The 18,452-nt window shown below is 40.8% G+C and overlaps 1 protein-coding gene and 1 long non-coding RNA gene across 2 annotated transcripts; both read right to left on the reverse strand.

The window, feature by feature from the left end:
- Nucleotides 1–6,800: 6,800 nt before the first annotated feature.
- Nucleotides 6,801–8,576, reverse strand: LOC141076460 (uncharacterized). Its single transcript, XR_012227491.1, has 3 exons — nt 8,504–8,576; nt 7,631–7,711; nt 6,801–6,877 (listed from the first exon to the last, which is right to left on the reverse strand). It is a non-coding gene; the product is annotated as an uncharacterized lncRNA (long non-coding RNA).
- Nucleotides 8,577–8,936: 360 nt separating this feature from the next.
- LOC141076461 (microtubule-associated serine/threonine-protein kinase 3-like) lies at nt 8,937–13,642 on the reverse strand. The gene is made up of 11 exons (XM_073563928.1): nt 13,480–13,642; nt 12,559–12,697; nt 12,326–12,458; nt 12,013–12,178; nt 11,751–11,852; nt 11,394–11,513; nt 11,133–11,245; nt 10,947–11,038; nt 10,512–10,597; nt 9,149–9,226; nt 8,937–9,049 (listed from the first exon to the last, which is right to left on the reverse strand). Exons 1-11 carry the CDS (start codon nt 13,640–13,642, stop codon nt 8,937–8,939), a joined length of 1,305 nt encoding a protein of 434 aa, XP_073420029.1.
- Nucleotides 13,643–18,452: the final 4,810 nt, after the last annotated feature.

Below are 18,452 nucleotides of genomic sequence, written 5' to 3' on the forward strand. Positions count from 1 at the left end.
GGCCTGCACAGCACAGTCTTAATGAATCGTCCCTTCTATTTTATTATTAAAAAAAAAATTGTATATAATTTTTTTTTTCCCCCAAGCCAAATCTAACCACTATTATTTCACGTTGCCAATACTTTCAGCAGGTCTCTGAAACCAAAATCGGCCAAGATATAAAAGTACATGCGAATAATTGCACTATGCTGGACTATGGATACACAAACACTGTATTTTTCCAGTTAATGATCTTCACTTGTAGGCTTTCCGTGAATGCTTTATATGTGTATCAATTTTTTTTATTAAAGTTGTGGATAATTTGAATCTTCTCTTTTGTTTGTGCAATGTAGCAAAGCCCTGCAGCCCATTGTAGAGCACGGGTTCTTAAGAAGAATGTTCCCATTTTTATTTTTGCATTGATTTATATAATCATGTATTATTAAAATGACACGATTTTAACATTTATTTATTTTTTTCTGCTGCCAGTTTATACAGTATTTGCTGCTGTGTAACTGTTTGGGTATGACACTTGCACACCGCAAATACTGCAGCCATAGGAGACTAGAAACGCACAGATCACAATCTCCTATATTGTGTGTTTCTCAGCTGTGAACTGTGCATTCCCCAATAAAGCCAATCGGTTCATGTTTTGGACTCCGTTAAGTCAATAAGGTAAAGCAAAGTTCTATGATCAACCTCCGACCCTTCTGATGTCTGCTCCTTCTGACATGGATATATTCTCAAGGTCCATACAAGAACATGGAATAACTATTATTGGCATAGTGTGTTTTTTTTAACCTATTCGTTGTCTTAAGCATTCTGCGTTAAAAAATAACCTGAATAAAGGTTCGGCACTCCTCACTAAGGAATTTGGCAGGAGATAGCAGTAATTACATATACTACTACTTTTTGAAGCTATTTGACTATGGAGCCAGCCTGGTATGTATCTCGATCCATGCGCCAGACCACAGACTATTTAAAAGGTATTTTTTAGGATCTCCATTTGGACTACAAGCAGTGAGCTGGATCCATTTTTTTTCTTTCTTCTTGATGGCTATAACTTAATAACTTGATCAGAAGCGTAGCTAGGGGTTCGGCTTGGGGGGGGCGAAAAAATCTGAGTGGGCTCCCAACCGGTAACCCTGATTACAACTCAGGTTGGCACACTCTAGTCGTGAGTATAGGAGAACCTCAGCAGATGACCGCGCTGTAACTGAAACAAATCTCTATACAAAAAACAATACTGATATTACCGCCATATGGTGATCTCATAGTGGTAGATACCAGTCCTGCAGCATATACAAGAGTTTACTATACAGTTACATATGATAACTTACAGGCCCCGTTCTTTCTGATAATCATTCACTTTTACACTTTACTCAGACCGACATGTCTACTTCTCCAGCCAGGACTCATCTGCAGAGAATACAACAAAGACACATTTGACTTCTCACATTTCCAGCTTAGTACCCATCTATCTCCAACCTGCACAAACTACTCACCCAATACTGAGCCGTTGCTGCCGTATGTGTCCCTACTATTGTACCTGATACGGCAGCAGTGGCTCAGCATTGGGGTATGTGTCCCTACTATTGTACCTGATACCCCAATACTGAGCCGCTGCTGCCGTATGTGTCCCTATTGCTGCACCTGATACCCTAATACTGAACCGCTGCTGCCATATGTGTCCCTACTATTGTACCTGATACCCCAATACTGAGCCACTGCTGCCGTATGTGTCCCTATTACTGCACCTGATACCCCAATACTGACCGCTGCTGCCGTATGTGTCCCTACTATTGTACCTGATACCCCAATACTGAGCCGCTGCTGCCGTATGTGTCCCTACTATTGTACCTGATACCCCAATACTGAGCTGCTGCTGCCATATGTGTCCCTATTAATGCACCTGCTGTGTGGTACAAGCGCAGGAATCCTCTAACTGCCTCACATAATAATGCCACTATTGTGCCCTTTACATAGCAGAATGTCTCTTGTGCCCTCACAGTAGCTCTCACACTGTATAAAGACCCCCATACTGTATGATGGCCCCCACAGTAGCTCCCACGCTGTATATAGACCCCCATACTGTATGATGGCCCCCAAAGTAGCTCCCACACTGTATATAGACCTCCATACTGTATGATGGCCCCCACAGTAGCTCCCACACTGTATATAGACCCCCATATTGTGTGATGGCCCCCACAGTAGCTCCCACACTGTATATAGACCCCCATACTGTATGATGGCCCCCACAGTAGCTCCCACACTGTATATAGGCCCCCATACTGTATGACAGCCCCCACAGTAGACTTTAAACTGTACTGTATAATGGCCCCCACATTAGCTCCCATACTGTATAATGGCCCCTGCATTAGCGCTCACGCTCTATACTGGCCCCACACTAGCTCCCATACTGTATAATGACCCCTGCATTAGCTCTCACGCTCTATACTGGCCTCACACCAGCTCCCATACTGTATAATGGCCCCTGCATTAGCTCTCATGCTATATACTGACTCCCGCATTAGCTCATCCGCTGGATTATGACCCTCGAATTAGCTCTAACACTGTATAATGGCCCCCGCTGTAGCTCCCATGCCTCTGATTCTGGTCTCTGTCAGTCCCTGTCTGTGAGCTACACCTGCACAGTCCTGATATATATGACAAAGAACTAAATAGAAGAAAATATAAACAGCCAGTGGGTGCGTATAGAGTCCAGGATATGGGTATAGCTCCCTGAATGTACCCAGGTGACCCTAAAAGAAATATTCTTGGCTGAACAAGACCCCAAAGAGGGAGAAAGAAAGAGGGATTTAGAAGAGAGGGAGGTAAAATATTACTCATGTAAAGAAGAAAAGTGCACCCTGGTATGTCTTCTCTTTTATTCCCCTTTCTGCCTTTGGGGGGGTCTTGTCCAGACTGAGTATATGTTCAGGGGTCTATATGTGATCAGCTATACGCACCTGCTGGCTGTTTGTATTTTCTTCTATTTGGCTCTTTATCATATATATTCATCCTCAACTTTGTGGGGATTATTTTTTTTAGTAAAAAGTTATATACCGTAATTGGCTTTTCATGTTTGCCACCCTGGATTTACAATATGAGATGATAGGACCCTCACCCCGGCTACAGGACCAAGTCACGGGGGGGGGGGGGGTGTATGTATACTGCATATATACATATATGTAGAGATATATGAAATATACGGCTGCCAAACATTCCAGGCATTTACCGATCTTCAATATAGCAGCAAAAATGAAAGTAGCACACCGCTTAGACAAAATGAAAAAAACCAGAGTTTTGATTCTCCTGGAAAAAGGTTCTCAGTAAACTGAAACATTGCTGAGCCCCAATGAGCTATTAAAACACTATTTCTTAATTTTGTCAATAGACTACTGCCTTCAGTTTTTACTACTTTAGATTTTTACATTTATATACCATATATACCATTATGATATCACTCATGTCAGTGGCTCTGAGGCACAGTGAGATTTATGGCAGCTGATTTGCACTGACAGAGACATCTTCTGAGCTGTATAAGAGTTCAAGCAGCCGCCATAAATCTACTGTGCCTCAGATACAAGAAAATAAACCATCCAGGATTTGTCAGGAGGTGAGCAGCGTCCTCCCCCCTCCTCACTGCACAGACCCCTCAGGGCCCCCGAGTTCTTACTCACAGCACCGTCTTGTCCTGCTCCTGTCCAGGTGAAGAAGCTGGTGCTGTGTGGTGACCTCTCTCCTGCAGACACACAGGAGCAGTGTGGGCATGTCTGCAGTTCGCTGGAGGAAGCTTAAAGCTATAATCTCCCTGCATCTACAGTGCAGCTTAGCTACATCAGTGAGCTGCGCACGCTGACATGGTTAACAGTGGCAGAAGCTCTGGATGGGCCCCTCAGATCAAGGGGCCCGGGGCGACTGCACCCTGTGCCCCCCTGCTAGCTACGCTGCTGAACTTGATCTAAGTTCACATTGTGTCTTTGTCTATGGTTGGGGGCTTGCAGCTGAAGCCCTAGAAAAACGTTTTCCGATGTTTGTGTTAATGGAGCCATCTACTATATAATCGTCTAATTTTGTCTGTCTGTTTGCAATGGAAATCCCGCGTTGCTGATTGGTCGCGGCCGGCCAGACGCGACCGATCAGCTACAGGCGCAGTCCGGCCGCGAATTGGCACGGATTTCGAACGACGCACGCCACCGCCAGGCGATATGCTGCGTTAGCCGCTGATCTCCCGACGGTTGCCTCGGGTCATCTCCTGCACGCACGGATTTGCCGCAATCAGCGATATTGGCGCGGAATTTAAATGGGATCTGTCACCCCATTTTTGGCCTATCAGCTGCAGCCACCACCATCAGGGGCTCATCTACAGCATTTTGTAATGCTGTAGATAAGCCCCTGGGGAAACCTGAAAGATAAGAAAAAAGAGTTAGATTATACTCACCCTGGTGTCTGGTCCAATGGGTGTCGCCGTAACATCCGGCACCTCCCATCTTCATATGATGACGCATGCATACTTTATCGGCCCTGTTGAGGGCAGAGCAGAGTACTGCAGTGCACAGGCGCCGAACCTCTCTGACCTTTCCTGGTGCCTGCGCACTGCAGTACTTTACAATACCCTCAACAGAAGCAAGGAGGAGGACATCATCGTATGAAGATGGGAGGCACCGGACCACGACACCCACCCCCCCTGGTGAGTATAATCTAACATGTTTTTCTTATTTTTCAGGTTTCATCAGGGGCTTATCTACAGCATTACAGCATTACGTTATCATCTTTGAATCGTCCTGTGAGCGCGGTGCCTTTCTCTATCTAAAAATTTATTATTATATTATTATTATTATTATTTCAGCTATAAGCTGCGGCCACTGCCTTTCTACAGCATTCTAGAATGCTGTTGATAAGCCCCGAAAGGCAGTGGCCGCAGCTTATAGCTGAAAAACGAGGTGACAGGTTCCCCTTAACAATATAAGCCTATGGAGCGTCCGAACAAGGCCCCATAGACTTGCATTATAGAAGAGACTTCTTGCTCACACCGAGAGCATAGAGTAAGCCGAAGAGTCTGAAGAGCGATGACAGGCGATTCTGACAGCTAAATAGGAAAGGGTTATTTACAGTTAGAGCAGTCACACTATGGAATGCCCAACTACAAGAACTACTAATAGCAGACACTACAACAGCTTTTAACCAGGGCTGGATGATTTCCTCAATACACATAACATTGTGGGCTATATTTAATTTAGTGACAAAATGGACAATTGGTGGAGAAAGGTTAAACTTGATGGACCTAGGTCTTTTTTCAACCTATGTATGTAGCTATGTATCTATGACATCACACAAAACAGGAGCCGGACAGAGCTTGATCTCAGAGAAGACGGCAGTTGGGAAGTATATTACCCCACCACACTAAAGTACATACACGTTTAGTGAAAAAAGCAAAACTTCATGAGGATTCTTCAAACATGTATGACGTACAGTATTGGTATGCCATATATTTCAGAAATATTCTATTACAAAGGAATATTAATTAATTCAGAATTTTTATTTAATTTTTTTAAATTGGGAATTCCCTATCAGTATGTCTTTGGAGTGTGGGAGGAAACCGGAGTACCCGGAGGAAACCCACGCAAACACGGGGAGAACATACAAACTCCTTGCAGATGTTTTCCTTAGTGACATTTAAACCCAGGATCCCAGTGCTGCAAAGCAACACTGATAACCACTGAGCCACCGTGCTGCCCAAGTACAGCTTTGATGATGGACTTGCTGTACTAGATGTATATGGTGCCCTAAGGACAGATTGGACAAATGCATCTACTGATGCTGCGAGCGGCCCTGGATATTCCACGCCGGCAGGATGATATAATCCGGCGGAAGATGGAACCTTTGAGAAGAGATATAAAACTAATGTAAGTAATGGGACTCCATATTAGAGGATACTGCTTTGGTGTCATTGTGGCAGGACGGTAGAGAAATCTTTTCCGTGCAGAGGAACAGGATCATTGTCACTCATCATACATGTGACAATCCCACCACTGACAGAAAACATCTTCTCCACATGAATTATTCTCACTGGCCAACATCAATCAACATAGGCCTTATTATCACACTTACGTCTTCTAGGTTCTCGCTCTTCTACTATTTTGGCATTTTGATCTTCTACCAGTTTTATTGCAGAGTTATTTTTCTTCTCAACTAGAAATTTATATAAAAAGTAAAAAATCAAGTCAATGATCATTGTCAGTCATCATACATGTGGCAATTGTATAACTGGGAGTTAACATCTCCTCCTCGTGACTATTTCTCAATCGCCGACATCAGACAACATAGACCTTATTGTCACACTTACCTCTGCTAGGTTCTGTCTCTGGGACTATTTCTGGGTCTTGATCTTCTTCCAGTTTTAATGCAGATGTATTTTTTGTCTCATCTTGAAGTTCATGTAAAAAAGTAAGAAAAACAAGTCAATGATCATTGTCAGTCATCATACATGTGGCAATCGTATAATTGGGAGTTATCATCTCCTCCTTGTGACTAATTCTCAATCGCCGACATCAGACAACATTGACCTTATTGTCACACTTACCTCTGCTAGGTTCTGTCTCTGGGACTATTTCTGGGTCTTGATCTTCTTCCAGTTTTAATGCAGATGTATTTTTTGTCTTATCTTGAAATTCATGTAAAAAAGTAAGAAAAACAAGTCAATGATCATTGTCAGTCATAGATGTGAAAATCCCACCATTGATATATAATATATCCTCCTCGGGAATTATTCTCAGTCGCCAACATCAGACAACATAGACCTTATTGTCACACTTACCTCTGCTAGGTTCTGTCTTTACTACTATTTCTGGTTTTTGCTCTTCCAGTTTTAGTGCAGATGTATTTTTCGTATCAACTGGAAATTCAGGTAAAAAAGTAAGAAAAACAAGTCATTGATCATTGTCAGTCATCAATGTGAAAATCCCACCATAGACATATAGTGATGGGTGAGTGTGCTTGTTACTGGAGCTTTCCGAGCATGCTCAGGTGTTCTCCAAGTATTTTGAGCATACTCGTGAACTAAGTTTTAGTCCTCGCAGCTGCATGATTTGCGGCTGCTGGAACGCCTGAATACATGTGGGGATTTTTGCTAAAGAACAAGCAATCGCCACATGTATTCAGGCTGTCAGCCGCAAATCATGCAGCTGCGGGGACTGACTGTCTGATGTCGGTGACTGAGAATAATTCCCGAGAAGGATATATTATATGTAGTGATGAGCGATTGTGCTCGTTACTTGAGTTTTCCAAGCATTCTCAGGTGTTCTCCGGGTGCTCTCCGAGTATTTTGGGCGTGCTCGGAAATTAAATTTTAGTCCCTGCAGCTGCATGGTTTGCAGCTGCTAGACAGCCTGAATACATGCGGGGATGATTGCATGTTTTTTTGGAAATCCCCACATGTATTCAGGCTCTCTAGCAGTCTCAAATCATGCAGCTGCGGGGACTAAAACTGGATTTCCGAGCACGCCCAAAATACTCAGAGAACACCCGAGCATGTTCGGAAAACTCGAGTAAAGAGCACACTCGCTTATCACTACATATAATATATCCTCCTCATGAATTATTCTCAGTTGCCGACATCAGACAACATAGACCTTATTGTCACACTTACCTCTACTAGGTTCTGTCTCTGCTACTATTTCTGGGTCTTGATCTTCTCCCAGTTTTAATGCAGAGGTATTTTTCGCCTCAACTGGAAATTCATATAAAAAAGTAAGAAAAACAAGTCAATGATTATTGTCAGTCATAGATGTGAAAATCCCACCATTGACATATAGTGATGAGCGAGTGTGTTCGTTACTCGAGTTTTCCGAGCATTTTGATCGTGCTCATGAATTAAGTTTTAGTCCCCGCAGCTGCATGATTTGCAGCTTCTAGACAGCCTGAATACATGTGGGGATTGCCAGTTTTTTCGGAAATCCTCACATGAATTCAGGCTCTCTAGCAGTCTCAAATCATGCAGCTGCGGGGAATAAAACTTGATTTCCGAGCATGCCGAAACTACTCAGGGAACACTCAAACATGTTCAGAAAACTCGAGTAAAGAGCACATTCGCTCATCACTACATATAATATATATAAAGTGCTCTCAGTGAGAGAAACAAAATAGGAATCTTGTGGGTATGATACCTTTTAATGGCTAACAAATAATAGTAAATGTTGTTACAAAGCAAGCTTTCGGGACTGCTTACGTCCCTTAATCAGGCTGATATGCATATCAGCAGCTTATCAGCTTGATGAAGGGACGTAAGCAGTCCCGAAAGCTTGCTTTGTAACAACATTCACTATTATTTGTTAGCCATTAAAAGGTATCATACCCACAAGATTCCTATTTTGTTTCTCTCACTGAGAGCACTTTATATATTTTTTTCTACTGGCTAACACGGTACCAAACCACTTTTTTCGTTTTACATATAATATATCCTCCTCGTGAATTATTCTCAGTCGCCGACATCAGACCACATAGACCTTATTGTCACACTTACCTCTGCTAGGCTCTGTCTCTGCAAGTATTTCTGGGTCTTGCTCTTCTCCCAGTTTTAAAGCAGATGTATTTTTTGCCTCAACTGGAAAATTATATAAAAAAGTAAGAAAAACAAGTCAATAATCATTGTCAGTCCTTGATGTGAAAATCCCACATTGACATATAATATATCCTCCTCCTCAATTATTCTCAGTCTCCGACATCAGACCACATAGACCTAATTGTCACACTTACCTCTGCTAGGTTCTGTCTCTGGGACTATTTCTGGGTCTTGATCTTCTCCCAGGTTTAATGCAGAGGTATTTTTTGTCTCATCTTGAAATTCATATAAAAAAGTAAGAAAAACAAGTCAGTGATCATTGTCAGTCGTAGATGTGAAAATCTCTCCATTGACACATAATATATCCTGCTCGTGAATTATTCTGTCGCCGACATCAGACAACAAAGACCTTATTGTCACACTTACCTCTGCTCGGTTCTGTCTCTGGGACTATTTTTGGGTCTTGATCTTCTCCCAGGTTTAATGCAGATGTATTTATTGTCTCAACTGGAAATTCATGTAAAAAAGTAACATATAATATATCCTCCTTGTGAATTATTCTCAGTCGCCGACATCAGACCACATAGACCTTATTGTCACACTTACCTCTGCTAGGTTCTGTCTTTACTACTATTTCTGGTTTTTGCTCTTCCAGTTTTAGTGCAGATGTATTTTTCGTATCAACTGGAAAATCATACAAAAAATTAAGAAAAACAAGTCAATGAAAAACTCCTATAAGATTAGAGTCATATCTTTATGGTTGCTGATGCCGGATTGCTATGAGCTCAACCCTGTGGTCGGCGTTCATAGCACACCTATAATTCTGCTACATAGAGGGGATCTATGCATCTCCTCTATGTAGCAGAGGCGATTGATTTATGGCAGTTTTTAGCCTCCCATGGAGTAATGCAAAAATAAAAAAATGTTTTTAAAAAATATAAAAAAACAAAAGTTTAAATCCCCCCTCTTTCGCCTCATTCAAAATTAAACAATAAAAAAAATCAAACCTACACATATTTGGTATTGCTGTGTACAGAATCACCCGATCTATCAATAAAAAAAAGATTAACCCTATCGCCAAACGGCTGAGCGAGAAAACTAATAGAAACGCCATAATTAAGTTTTTTTGGTCGCCGCGATATTGCATTAACATGAAATAACAGGCGATCAAAAGAACGTATCTGTATAAAAGTGTTATCATTAAAAACGTCAGCTCGGCGTGCAAAAAATAAATCCTCGCCCAACCAGAGATCCCAAAAAGTGGAGAGGCTACGGGTCTCAGAAAAGGGCGCAATTTTTTTTTTTGCAAAGTTTGGAATTTTTCTTCACCACTTAGATAAAAAAGAACCTAGACATATTTGGTGTCTATGAACTCGTAATGACCTGGAGAATCAAAATCACAGGTCAGTTTTAGCATTTAGTGAACCTAGCAAAAAAGCCAATCAAAAATTAAGTGTGGGATTGCATTTATTTTGCAATTTTACTGCACTTTGAATTTTTTTTCCTGTTTTCTGTTACACGACATGGTAAAACCAAAGGTATTGTTCAAGAGTACAACTCGTCCCACAAAAAATAAGCCCTCACACGGCAATATTGACCTAAAAATAAAAAAACTTATGGCTCTGGAAAGAAGGGGAAAGAAAAACGAAAATGCAAAATCGGAAAAAAGCTTCGGGAGTTAAGGGGTTAAAACATCTGTGGCACATTAAGGGTATATATAGGGTTAGTTTGGGGCCTGACTGAACCATGGGCAGAGCATTCGTGATCAGTATCAGGCACCAGACTGTATGGCCCCTTATACCTTTTAATGCGCAGCACATAAGAGTGAGAATTTTATACAGTAAAGTGTTGGATTGTTGATTATTTTAAAGGCACAAAAAAGCAGTGATTTTCTGAGCCCTCATGTAACATTTACATTACACCTTATGATCAGTGACGACAACAAGATGTCCTATAGACCTGCACATACCTGGCAATATGGGAGAGGGTGACTTGTTTTCAGTAGTGAAGCACTGATTATCACCATCATTTCCAGTTGGAGAAGATTCTTTCTGCCTGTTTAGTAGAAAAAAAATAAATTACAAGTGAAAGCAATGAAAAATAAAAAGACTCCTTTTTTATGGGCAATTAGGACACTTGGCCAAAATGAAGGGTATACCTTGCACAGGACTGCCTTCTGTCAGCAAGAATGAAGAATAACTAGTAATAAAGGGCTTTAATGAAATTGAAATGAAAGGCTGGTCATAATGATCAACTGTTATCACCAGCGTTATCACAAGCCAGACATTACAGTGATGATCAATCATGGGGGCGGTGAGTTCTGGATTTAGTATTGTGTCATATGCGTCTTGTATTTGGTATTCTGAAGATATGTCAGTACTATACCCTGTAATAATCTACTCACACGTCTGAGTGTTTTGTGCTGGTCTCTAGAGAGCAATCTGGAGATGGCTCATGGTCTTCATCTCTCATCATCATGGTATTGGGGTCATATAGCTAAAATACACAGAGTAAAATTAATTATATATATATATAGTATTTTCATACTATTTTAGTTATAGTTTTGTGGATTTACTGATGATATACTTACCTTAGAAAGTCTTTGAGAAGATGATACATAGTTTAGACTTTCTGGCCAATCACTGACCTCCTCACTTGTGTCATCCTCATCTGAATCCATATGTTTGGGTCTCTTAATGCCAGCTACAAAGTACAAGTATTATCAAAGATTATTAATATAATCACAGACAGTCACCAAGTTATTACTAATAATGATGGGAACATATTGTCACATAAAATAAAAGACAAGACAAACGGCAACTTTAACCAGATGACGTCTCATTCTACTTACTGGGAAAGTAGCGGGTGTCCTCCTCTGATGTAATATCTGGCCTTAACGTTGGCATATTTTGAAGGTTCTCAAAGTCTAACTCACTCAGGAATGGATGACTCTTGATTTCATTTGCTCCTCCTGGAAACGGAAGACAAGAAAAAAGTGATCCAGACAATGTTAGGAAGACTGTACATTTTAAGTTAATCTAAACTGAAGATATAGCAGATCCAAAATATACTGTAAGTCATGGCATGAAGAATGGGGAATGGACAAGAAGATAACGCAGAGACCTCAGTGTTGATCCTCATGGAAATGATCTATTTGTCAGGTCACAGAGGAGCTATAAGTCATTATTAATACTACTATATATATTACCTGTCCCGAGTCTATGTGTTGGATCTTTTATGAGTAGCTGAGTAATGATGCTTTGAGCTTTGGGATGAAGAGCATGCTTTTTAAATTTCAAAGTGATGTTATCTGTTATGTAAAAAGTAAATATTACAGAAAAGAAAGTCTCTACATTTACTATCATTTAAAAAAACTCATCAAAAGCAACAAGTAACTAAACCAAAGAATGAACATAACAACTGAACCAAATTACTGTGGCATCACACAGCATTCAGAATATTTTACTTACCTGTGGTGATACTGTTAAAAATAATACTTTTGTATCTTCCTTTAAATGGCACATCGCCAGTAAGAAATTTATACATGATGATCCCTAGTGACCACCAGTCAATAGGCCTTCCGTAGCGCTCCCCTAAGATGACTTCTGGGGCTATATAATGCAATGTACCAATCATCTGAAAACCAACAGAACAATAAGAAGATGATCAATGAAAATAACTGTGACAAATAATATCAGTGGAAAAGTTTTCTATGTGAGAAAATATCCGAGAAGCAGAAATAGATCAGATCTGTAAAGAATAAGTTTTTTATGTATAGCTAACCCCATCATCAGGAAACTCTCTGGTGATGTCTTCAGTTTGAGCCTTGTAAATGTCTGATGTTGGTCTCATGAGTCCGAGTTTTGAAATACCAAAATCGGTGACTTTGATATGTCCAGTTGATGATATCATGAGGCTGTAAAAGAAAAGATATTGTCAGCCCTAAGTAATAACCCATAGACTGTATACCAAACTATAACTGTCTCTCCCTTTATTATACTGCAGCGCTCACTTACTTTCCAGGCTTCAGGTCTCTATGAACCACACCATAGCTGTGCAGATATTCCACAGCAACAACCGTTTCTGCAAGGTACCTGCGGGCCCAGGCGAGGGATAAGCGACCATATAACTTTAAGAGACTGCCACAGTCTCCTCCTAGAGCAGAAAGCAAATATGACAGGTGAGGGTTTGTTATAATGTAAATTACACATGATGAGTGTGAATGAGAAATAAGCTGAGACATTGGGGCAGGGAGTCAATCATAGAGATACACTGTGTGATGTAGAGCGTATACTGTATACTGCAGAGTAATCCTATACAAAAAGAGAGCTGAGATCTGCCCCCTGCTGGTAAACTCGTACATTGCACTGTCAATCTCTGACAGCGGCATTTACAGCAGGTGACCTGGAGGTGAGCTGCTCTAAGCACTCATCGCCCCCATTCCATGTCAGTGGTTTGCTATGGCTGCTGAGTGTCTGCGGAAGACTACTATCCTTGCCACTATGGTACTTCTGTGAAGGTCAGTGTATAGCTTGGCTTCATAGTGGACCAAGATTTTCACCATATTCTGCAATGCCCATATTGCAGTACATAGTAATTACGATTATATAATCGCAAGTTCAGGTCCCTTATGGAGACTAAAAAATAAAATAACAAAAATATTTGGGGAAAGAAAATTTTATATAAACATCACTTTTTCTCCATTCAAAATAAATAATAAAAAAACAAATAAACTCAGATGGAATTGCAGTGTTTTTGTTGCCCCAACATCAGAAAAAAATGCAATAAGAAGCAATGAAAATTATTATCTGTCAGAAAGATGTAACCTTCCTAAACTGTTCTTCTGAGCATGTAGATTAATGAAATATAAATACATTGGTAGCTTTATATGTTTAAGCAGATATGGGCTGGATAGAGATACAATGGATATGTCTTACCTGCTTCAAAGTCCATGACCATACACAGATGTCGTTTAGTTGGGAAGGAACAAAACGTGGAGACAACAAAGGGACAATCAGCGAATATTGCGATGTCCCTTTCCTGATAGGCCATTTCAAGATACTTTGGATCCTCCAGGTTACTCCTTGCTTGTTTCTTCATGGCGAATACCTTGTTTGTGTCTTTATGACGCACTAAGTGGACGGCCCTGTAGAGGAGAAAAATCCATAATTTATACAGAATTCTTACTAACAGTCTGTCAATATGTCAAATGATCTTCTGTCCTAATAGTTAATAGTGATTAATAGTGATGAGCGAGTATGCTCGTTACTTGAGTTTTCCGAGCATGCTCGGGTGTTCTCTGATTATTTTGGCGTGCTCGGAGATTTAGTTTGTGTCACCGCAGCTGCATGATTTGCGACTGCTAGACAGCCTGAATACACGTGAGGAGGAATGCCTGTTTGTTAGGAAATCCCCACATGTATTCAGGCTGTCTAGGAGCCGCAAATCATGCAGCTACGGCGACACAAACTAAATCTCCGAGCATGCCAAAATACTCAGAGAACACCCGAGCATGCTCGGAAATCACGAGTAACAAGTATACTCGCTCATCACTAATAGTTAATACTAGATGTATGGCCGTCACTAGAAACCAATGTCTGGAAATACACAAAATTACTCAGCATAAATGATCACTTAGGGCTCATACTCACTTACGAGAGACTCGCATGATTCTCGTGCTAGTCTCTCGCATGAAAACCCGGCACTGCCACTGGCACTGGGAACAGAGCGTGCGGCTGCATAGAGATACATGTAGCCGCACACTCCAGTCCCAATGCCGGCGGCTGTGCCAGGTTTCCATGTGACACTGGCACCAGAATAGTGCGAGTCTCTCGCAAGTGAGTATGAGTCCTTATGGGAGGTTTTCATACATATCACATCATAACTGAGCTGAATCGGGACAAATAGATGTGGAGTAGATGACTAGATGTAGATTAGATCTAGTGCAAAGTGGTACCGATAACAACAGCTCGACACACAAAAAACAAGTCCTTACAAAGCTCTATGGGATGAAAAAATAAAAATGTTACACATCTTGGAATACAGTAACATTTAGATGTGGACTCATATACAGGAATTTCCCTAAGGCAGGACATATAGACTGAGGCACCATCATAAGGAGTTTGGGAAAAATGTAGATTATACATAACGCTCACCCAAAACCTCCACTGCTGATCTCTTTGATCTGGGTATAGTCGCTCTTACTTGGTTTTCTCATAGGGGTCAATGATCTGATCACGGCCTAGAAGAATAAGAAATGACAATGAGACATAAAAGTTGCAGGAAGATAAAAGCTGCAGATGCAGGAACTTCTCTACATTATGTCCCCGCTGATTACACTGCAGCAGATGTAGAGGACATGATACCAGCAGGACGCTCCCCAGACACTATTATATTATAGGGATATCCTCCATACACATGTATCATTGTACTGGAGGGGATGGTAAGGGACATCACACAGAGGAGACAGGAATAATAATAATAGGTCCAATCTACAATAAGAATAGAGTTAACCCACTGTACTATGGGGTGTAACATGTGATGTGTAATTCATACCCCGTTATCTGATGATATACAGATGTTTTCTCTGGTACTTACACTGGCAGATTCGGGGATCTCTGGTGTCTCAGATATTCCACCATCAGCAGTTGCCGGCTCAGTTGTCTCTAATATAATGATAAAATAATGAGACATCATGTATTAGACGATATCAGAACTTAATATATAACACATCGATATAAGAAAGGAAAGACAAATAAATGGTATAATACTAGTTATATGGATATTCTGCACATACTGTATATACTTATGGCACATCCATAGATAGATATACTCTGCCATAAATGTGTGATTGTTCGGGATCTGACAGTGACTTGGATGAGGACCCTGTGAGGTCCTCTGTGCATTTTGGGGCTGAAAAGATCCCAGAAGAGAGAACCGGAGGGGTTTTCAGAATTGCATGAGCCCTCTCTATTACAGTCTATAGGAGGTTCAGGAGCCGTCACCGGCCTCATACAGAGGATGAAGAGTAAATTTATATATTCTCTGGTGTCTCCATAATATTAATGTTTGTAGGAATGCGAGATGATCAGCTTACCTTCAATCAGATCACTTTTTAGCCCTGGCTCACTGGTATTGGGGTCAGCGATATTTCGGTGTTGCCCCTCTTTGGAGTCACCGGCCGGTGTTTCCTGATGGATATAATATGTGCAATTAATATAACAACTCACAAATACTAAATTACAGTACACAAAAGACAGAACGGACTAAACCTGGATTAACATAATTGCGGGGAATATACACGGCCGCTCCGCCCAGTAAATCCACATTAATATATAAGGGACTTGTATATACAACAGTTCTCCAATAATATCTATTACCAGAACTGCAGCATTTACAAGAAGGAAGATTGTGAAGATAAAACGACATGAGATATAGAAGATGACGGATTCTTACCAAATGCTTCAGTGGGCGGGCAATAAACTCTAGTACATACAGGAAATGTTGGGCCAATTGTTTAAAAAAGGCCAAATCTCCATATTGGGATCTTTCTTCAGCCTATAAAAATGGAAATAAACAAAAAAGGAAAATCATGAGAGAAAGTAGAGAATATAGGACGCTATTTATGTCACCATTTTACTAGTGCAATCTACAGCTACAATTAATACATATATGGATATTTCTTATAAGCTATAAATTATATTGCTCTTGGCCAAACTACATATTTCATGTAAATAAACTTGTATTTTATAAATATTATTCATTATTGTTTCATGTGCTGTGAATATCATTCATTATTATTGTTACATGCTTTGCCCAGATTGTCTGTTACCTGTTGTACTAATGTCCTGATGTTCATCTGTAAATGCTCAAGATATTCTGAGCTTATAAGACCTTGTTGGTGTTTGGTCAGGCAGTCTCTCACTAGCTTCATAACCAGCCGGTAAGTGAAGCTGAGGACGCCATCGGGTAGTGGTAGCACAAGGGCAGGGGCATAGATGGCAAGAATCCCCTGGAGTAGTTCCAACTCCTCAAGTTTATCTGAAGAAATTCCAGACATTTAAAAAAAATCCAAGTGCAGTCAGTATATCACCAGCTTCATAGCCAATCACTGACAACAATGACACCTGGGCAGTAAGCACTTGGATAGGTAGTGGTGGTGCATTATGATGTCATAATGGAATCTTGTGGTGGAATGTTAACATGTCATCAGTGATGTCATCATGGAATCCCAGGATGGAATCTTACCCAGTTACAATTTTGAAAGTATAGTTACATCCATGGTTGTGTCCCTGTCTTTTTTAGGCAGCACCAGAGCCCGCATCTCTACCCGTACATGACAGCTGATGTGATCAGCTGTCATGTCCTGCAAATAGATGCAGATGGATTTTGGCTGTCAACCACTTATATGCTGCTGTCAATCACTGACAACTGCATATCAGACGTGCTGACCGAAACCATGTCACAAGTCTCGCTCATCAGCGCCCTTGTCACATGATTCTGGGGTTGCGATGGGTTATCATAAAAGCCAGGGGTCTGCAGAAGACCAGTGTGCCTGTCCATTGATCTTCTTTTAGGAACACAGACTCATGGCCGGCGTTCAGATGTTTTTCCCACCACTTAATTAAAAAAAGAACCTATACATGTTTGGTATCTGCATTCGCGTACTGTCTGTAGAATCATATTACCAGGTCAGTTTTAGCATTTAGTAAACATTTTAAATTAAAAAAATTTGTGGAATTGCACTGTTTTGCAATTTCACAGCACTTGAAATTTTTTCCCCGTTTTCAAGTACAATATATGTAATCTATGGTGTCATTTAAAACAACAACTCGGCCTGCAATAAACAAGACCTCATAAGCTATATTGATGGTAAAAAATGTTCTGGCTCTGAGAAGAAGAGGAGCAAAAAAACGAAAGCACATAAAATGGAAAATCATAAGGTGGTGAAGGGGTTAAAGGGGCATCTCACCATAAAGGGAAGTTGCCTAGCAACATTCTAGTAACAATTAAAGTGGCAACATTATGGGTTGAGCATCAGAACCAGAATCAAGGAAAGAGGGAAAACCATGGCTTTGCTCTTCTTATGAGGCTTTTATATCCGTCTTTCCCCAAAAAATCATTTTAACCAGGTTTTGGATGCTAAATATTCTTTACATGTGTAAACATTTACTTTTTCTTCATATTGTGACCAGGGTGGACTGGGAGTAAAATTCAGCCCTGGCATTGTAGAGCACGCAGGCCCACGCTATCACCGCCCCCCTCCCCAGCTTGTATTTTATGAATATTATCCATTGTTGTTTTAGATGCTTTGCCCAGATTGTCTGTTACCTGTTGTACTGATGTCCTGATGTTCATCTGTAAATGCTCAAGATATTCTGAGCTTATACGACCTTGTTGGTGTTTGGTCAGGCAGTCTCTCACTAGCTTCATAACCAGCCGGTAAGTGAAGCTGAGGACGCCATCGGGTATTGGTAGCACATTGTCAGGGGCATAGGTGGTAAGAATCCCCTGGAGTAGTGCCAACTCCTTAATTTTATCTGAAGAAATGTCAGACATTTCAAACAAATCCAAGCGCAGTCAGTATATCACCAGCTTTGCAGCCAATCACTGACAATAATGACACCTGGGCAGTAAGCACTTGGTTAGGTAGTGGCGGAGCATTATGATGTCATAATGGAATCTTGGGGTGGAATGTTAACTTGTCATCAGTGATGTCATAATGGAATCTGGTGATGGAATCTTAAAGGGACATCTCACTATAAAAGGAAGTTGCCTAGCAATAATTATTGTGGCAATACCATAGGCTGAGCATCAGTTTCAAACTCAGGCATGGAGCGAAGAACCAGATTTCATAATAATAATATTGCGATATATAGTTTAGTTCTCACATTGAATATTTTCACTGCAA

This window comes from Dendrobates tinctorius, unplaced genomic scaffold (genome assembly GCF_039654945.1).
Source record: "Dendrobates tinctorius isolate UK_male_01 unplaced genomic scaffold, ASM3965494v1 ptg000407l, whole genome shotgun sequence".
NCBI lineage: Eukaryota > Metazoa > Chordata > Amphibia > Anura > Dendrobatidae > Dendrobates > Dendrobates tinctorius.

What these genes read in the sequence shown, in the direction of transcription:
- LOC141076461 (XM_073563928.1), bottom strand. Translation starts at nt 13,642, where the DNA reads ATGAAGAAACAAGCAAGGAGTAACCTGGAGGATCCAAAGTATCTTGAA. An exon ending in GAGAGTTTCCTGATGATGGG is followed by an intron (nt 12,179 to 12,325) that starts GTTAGCTATACA and finishes GTTGGTTTTCAG; the next exon opens with ATGATTGGTACATTGCATTA. An exon ending in CTTCTCAAAGACTTTCTAAG is followed by an intron (nt 11,039 to 11,132) that starts GTAAGTATATCA and finishes TGTGTATTTTAG; the next exon opens with CTATATGACCCCAATACCAT.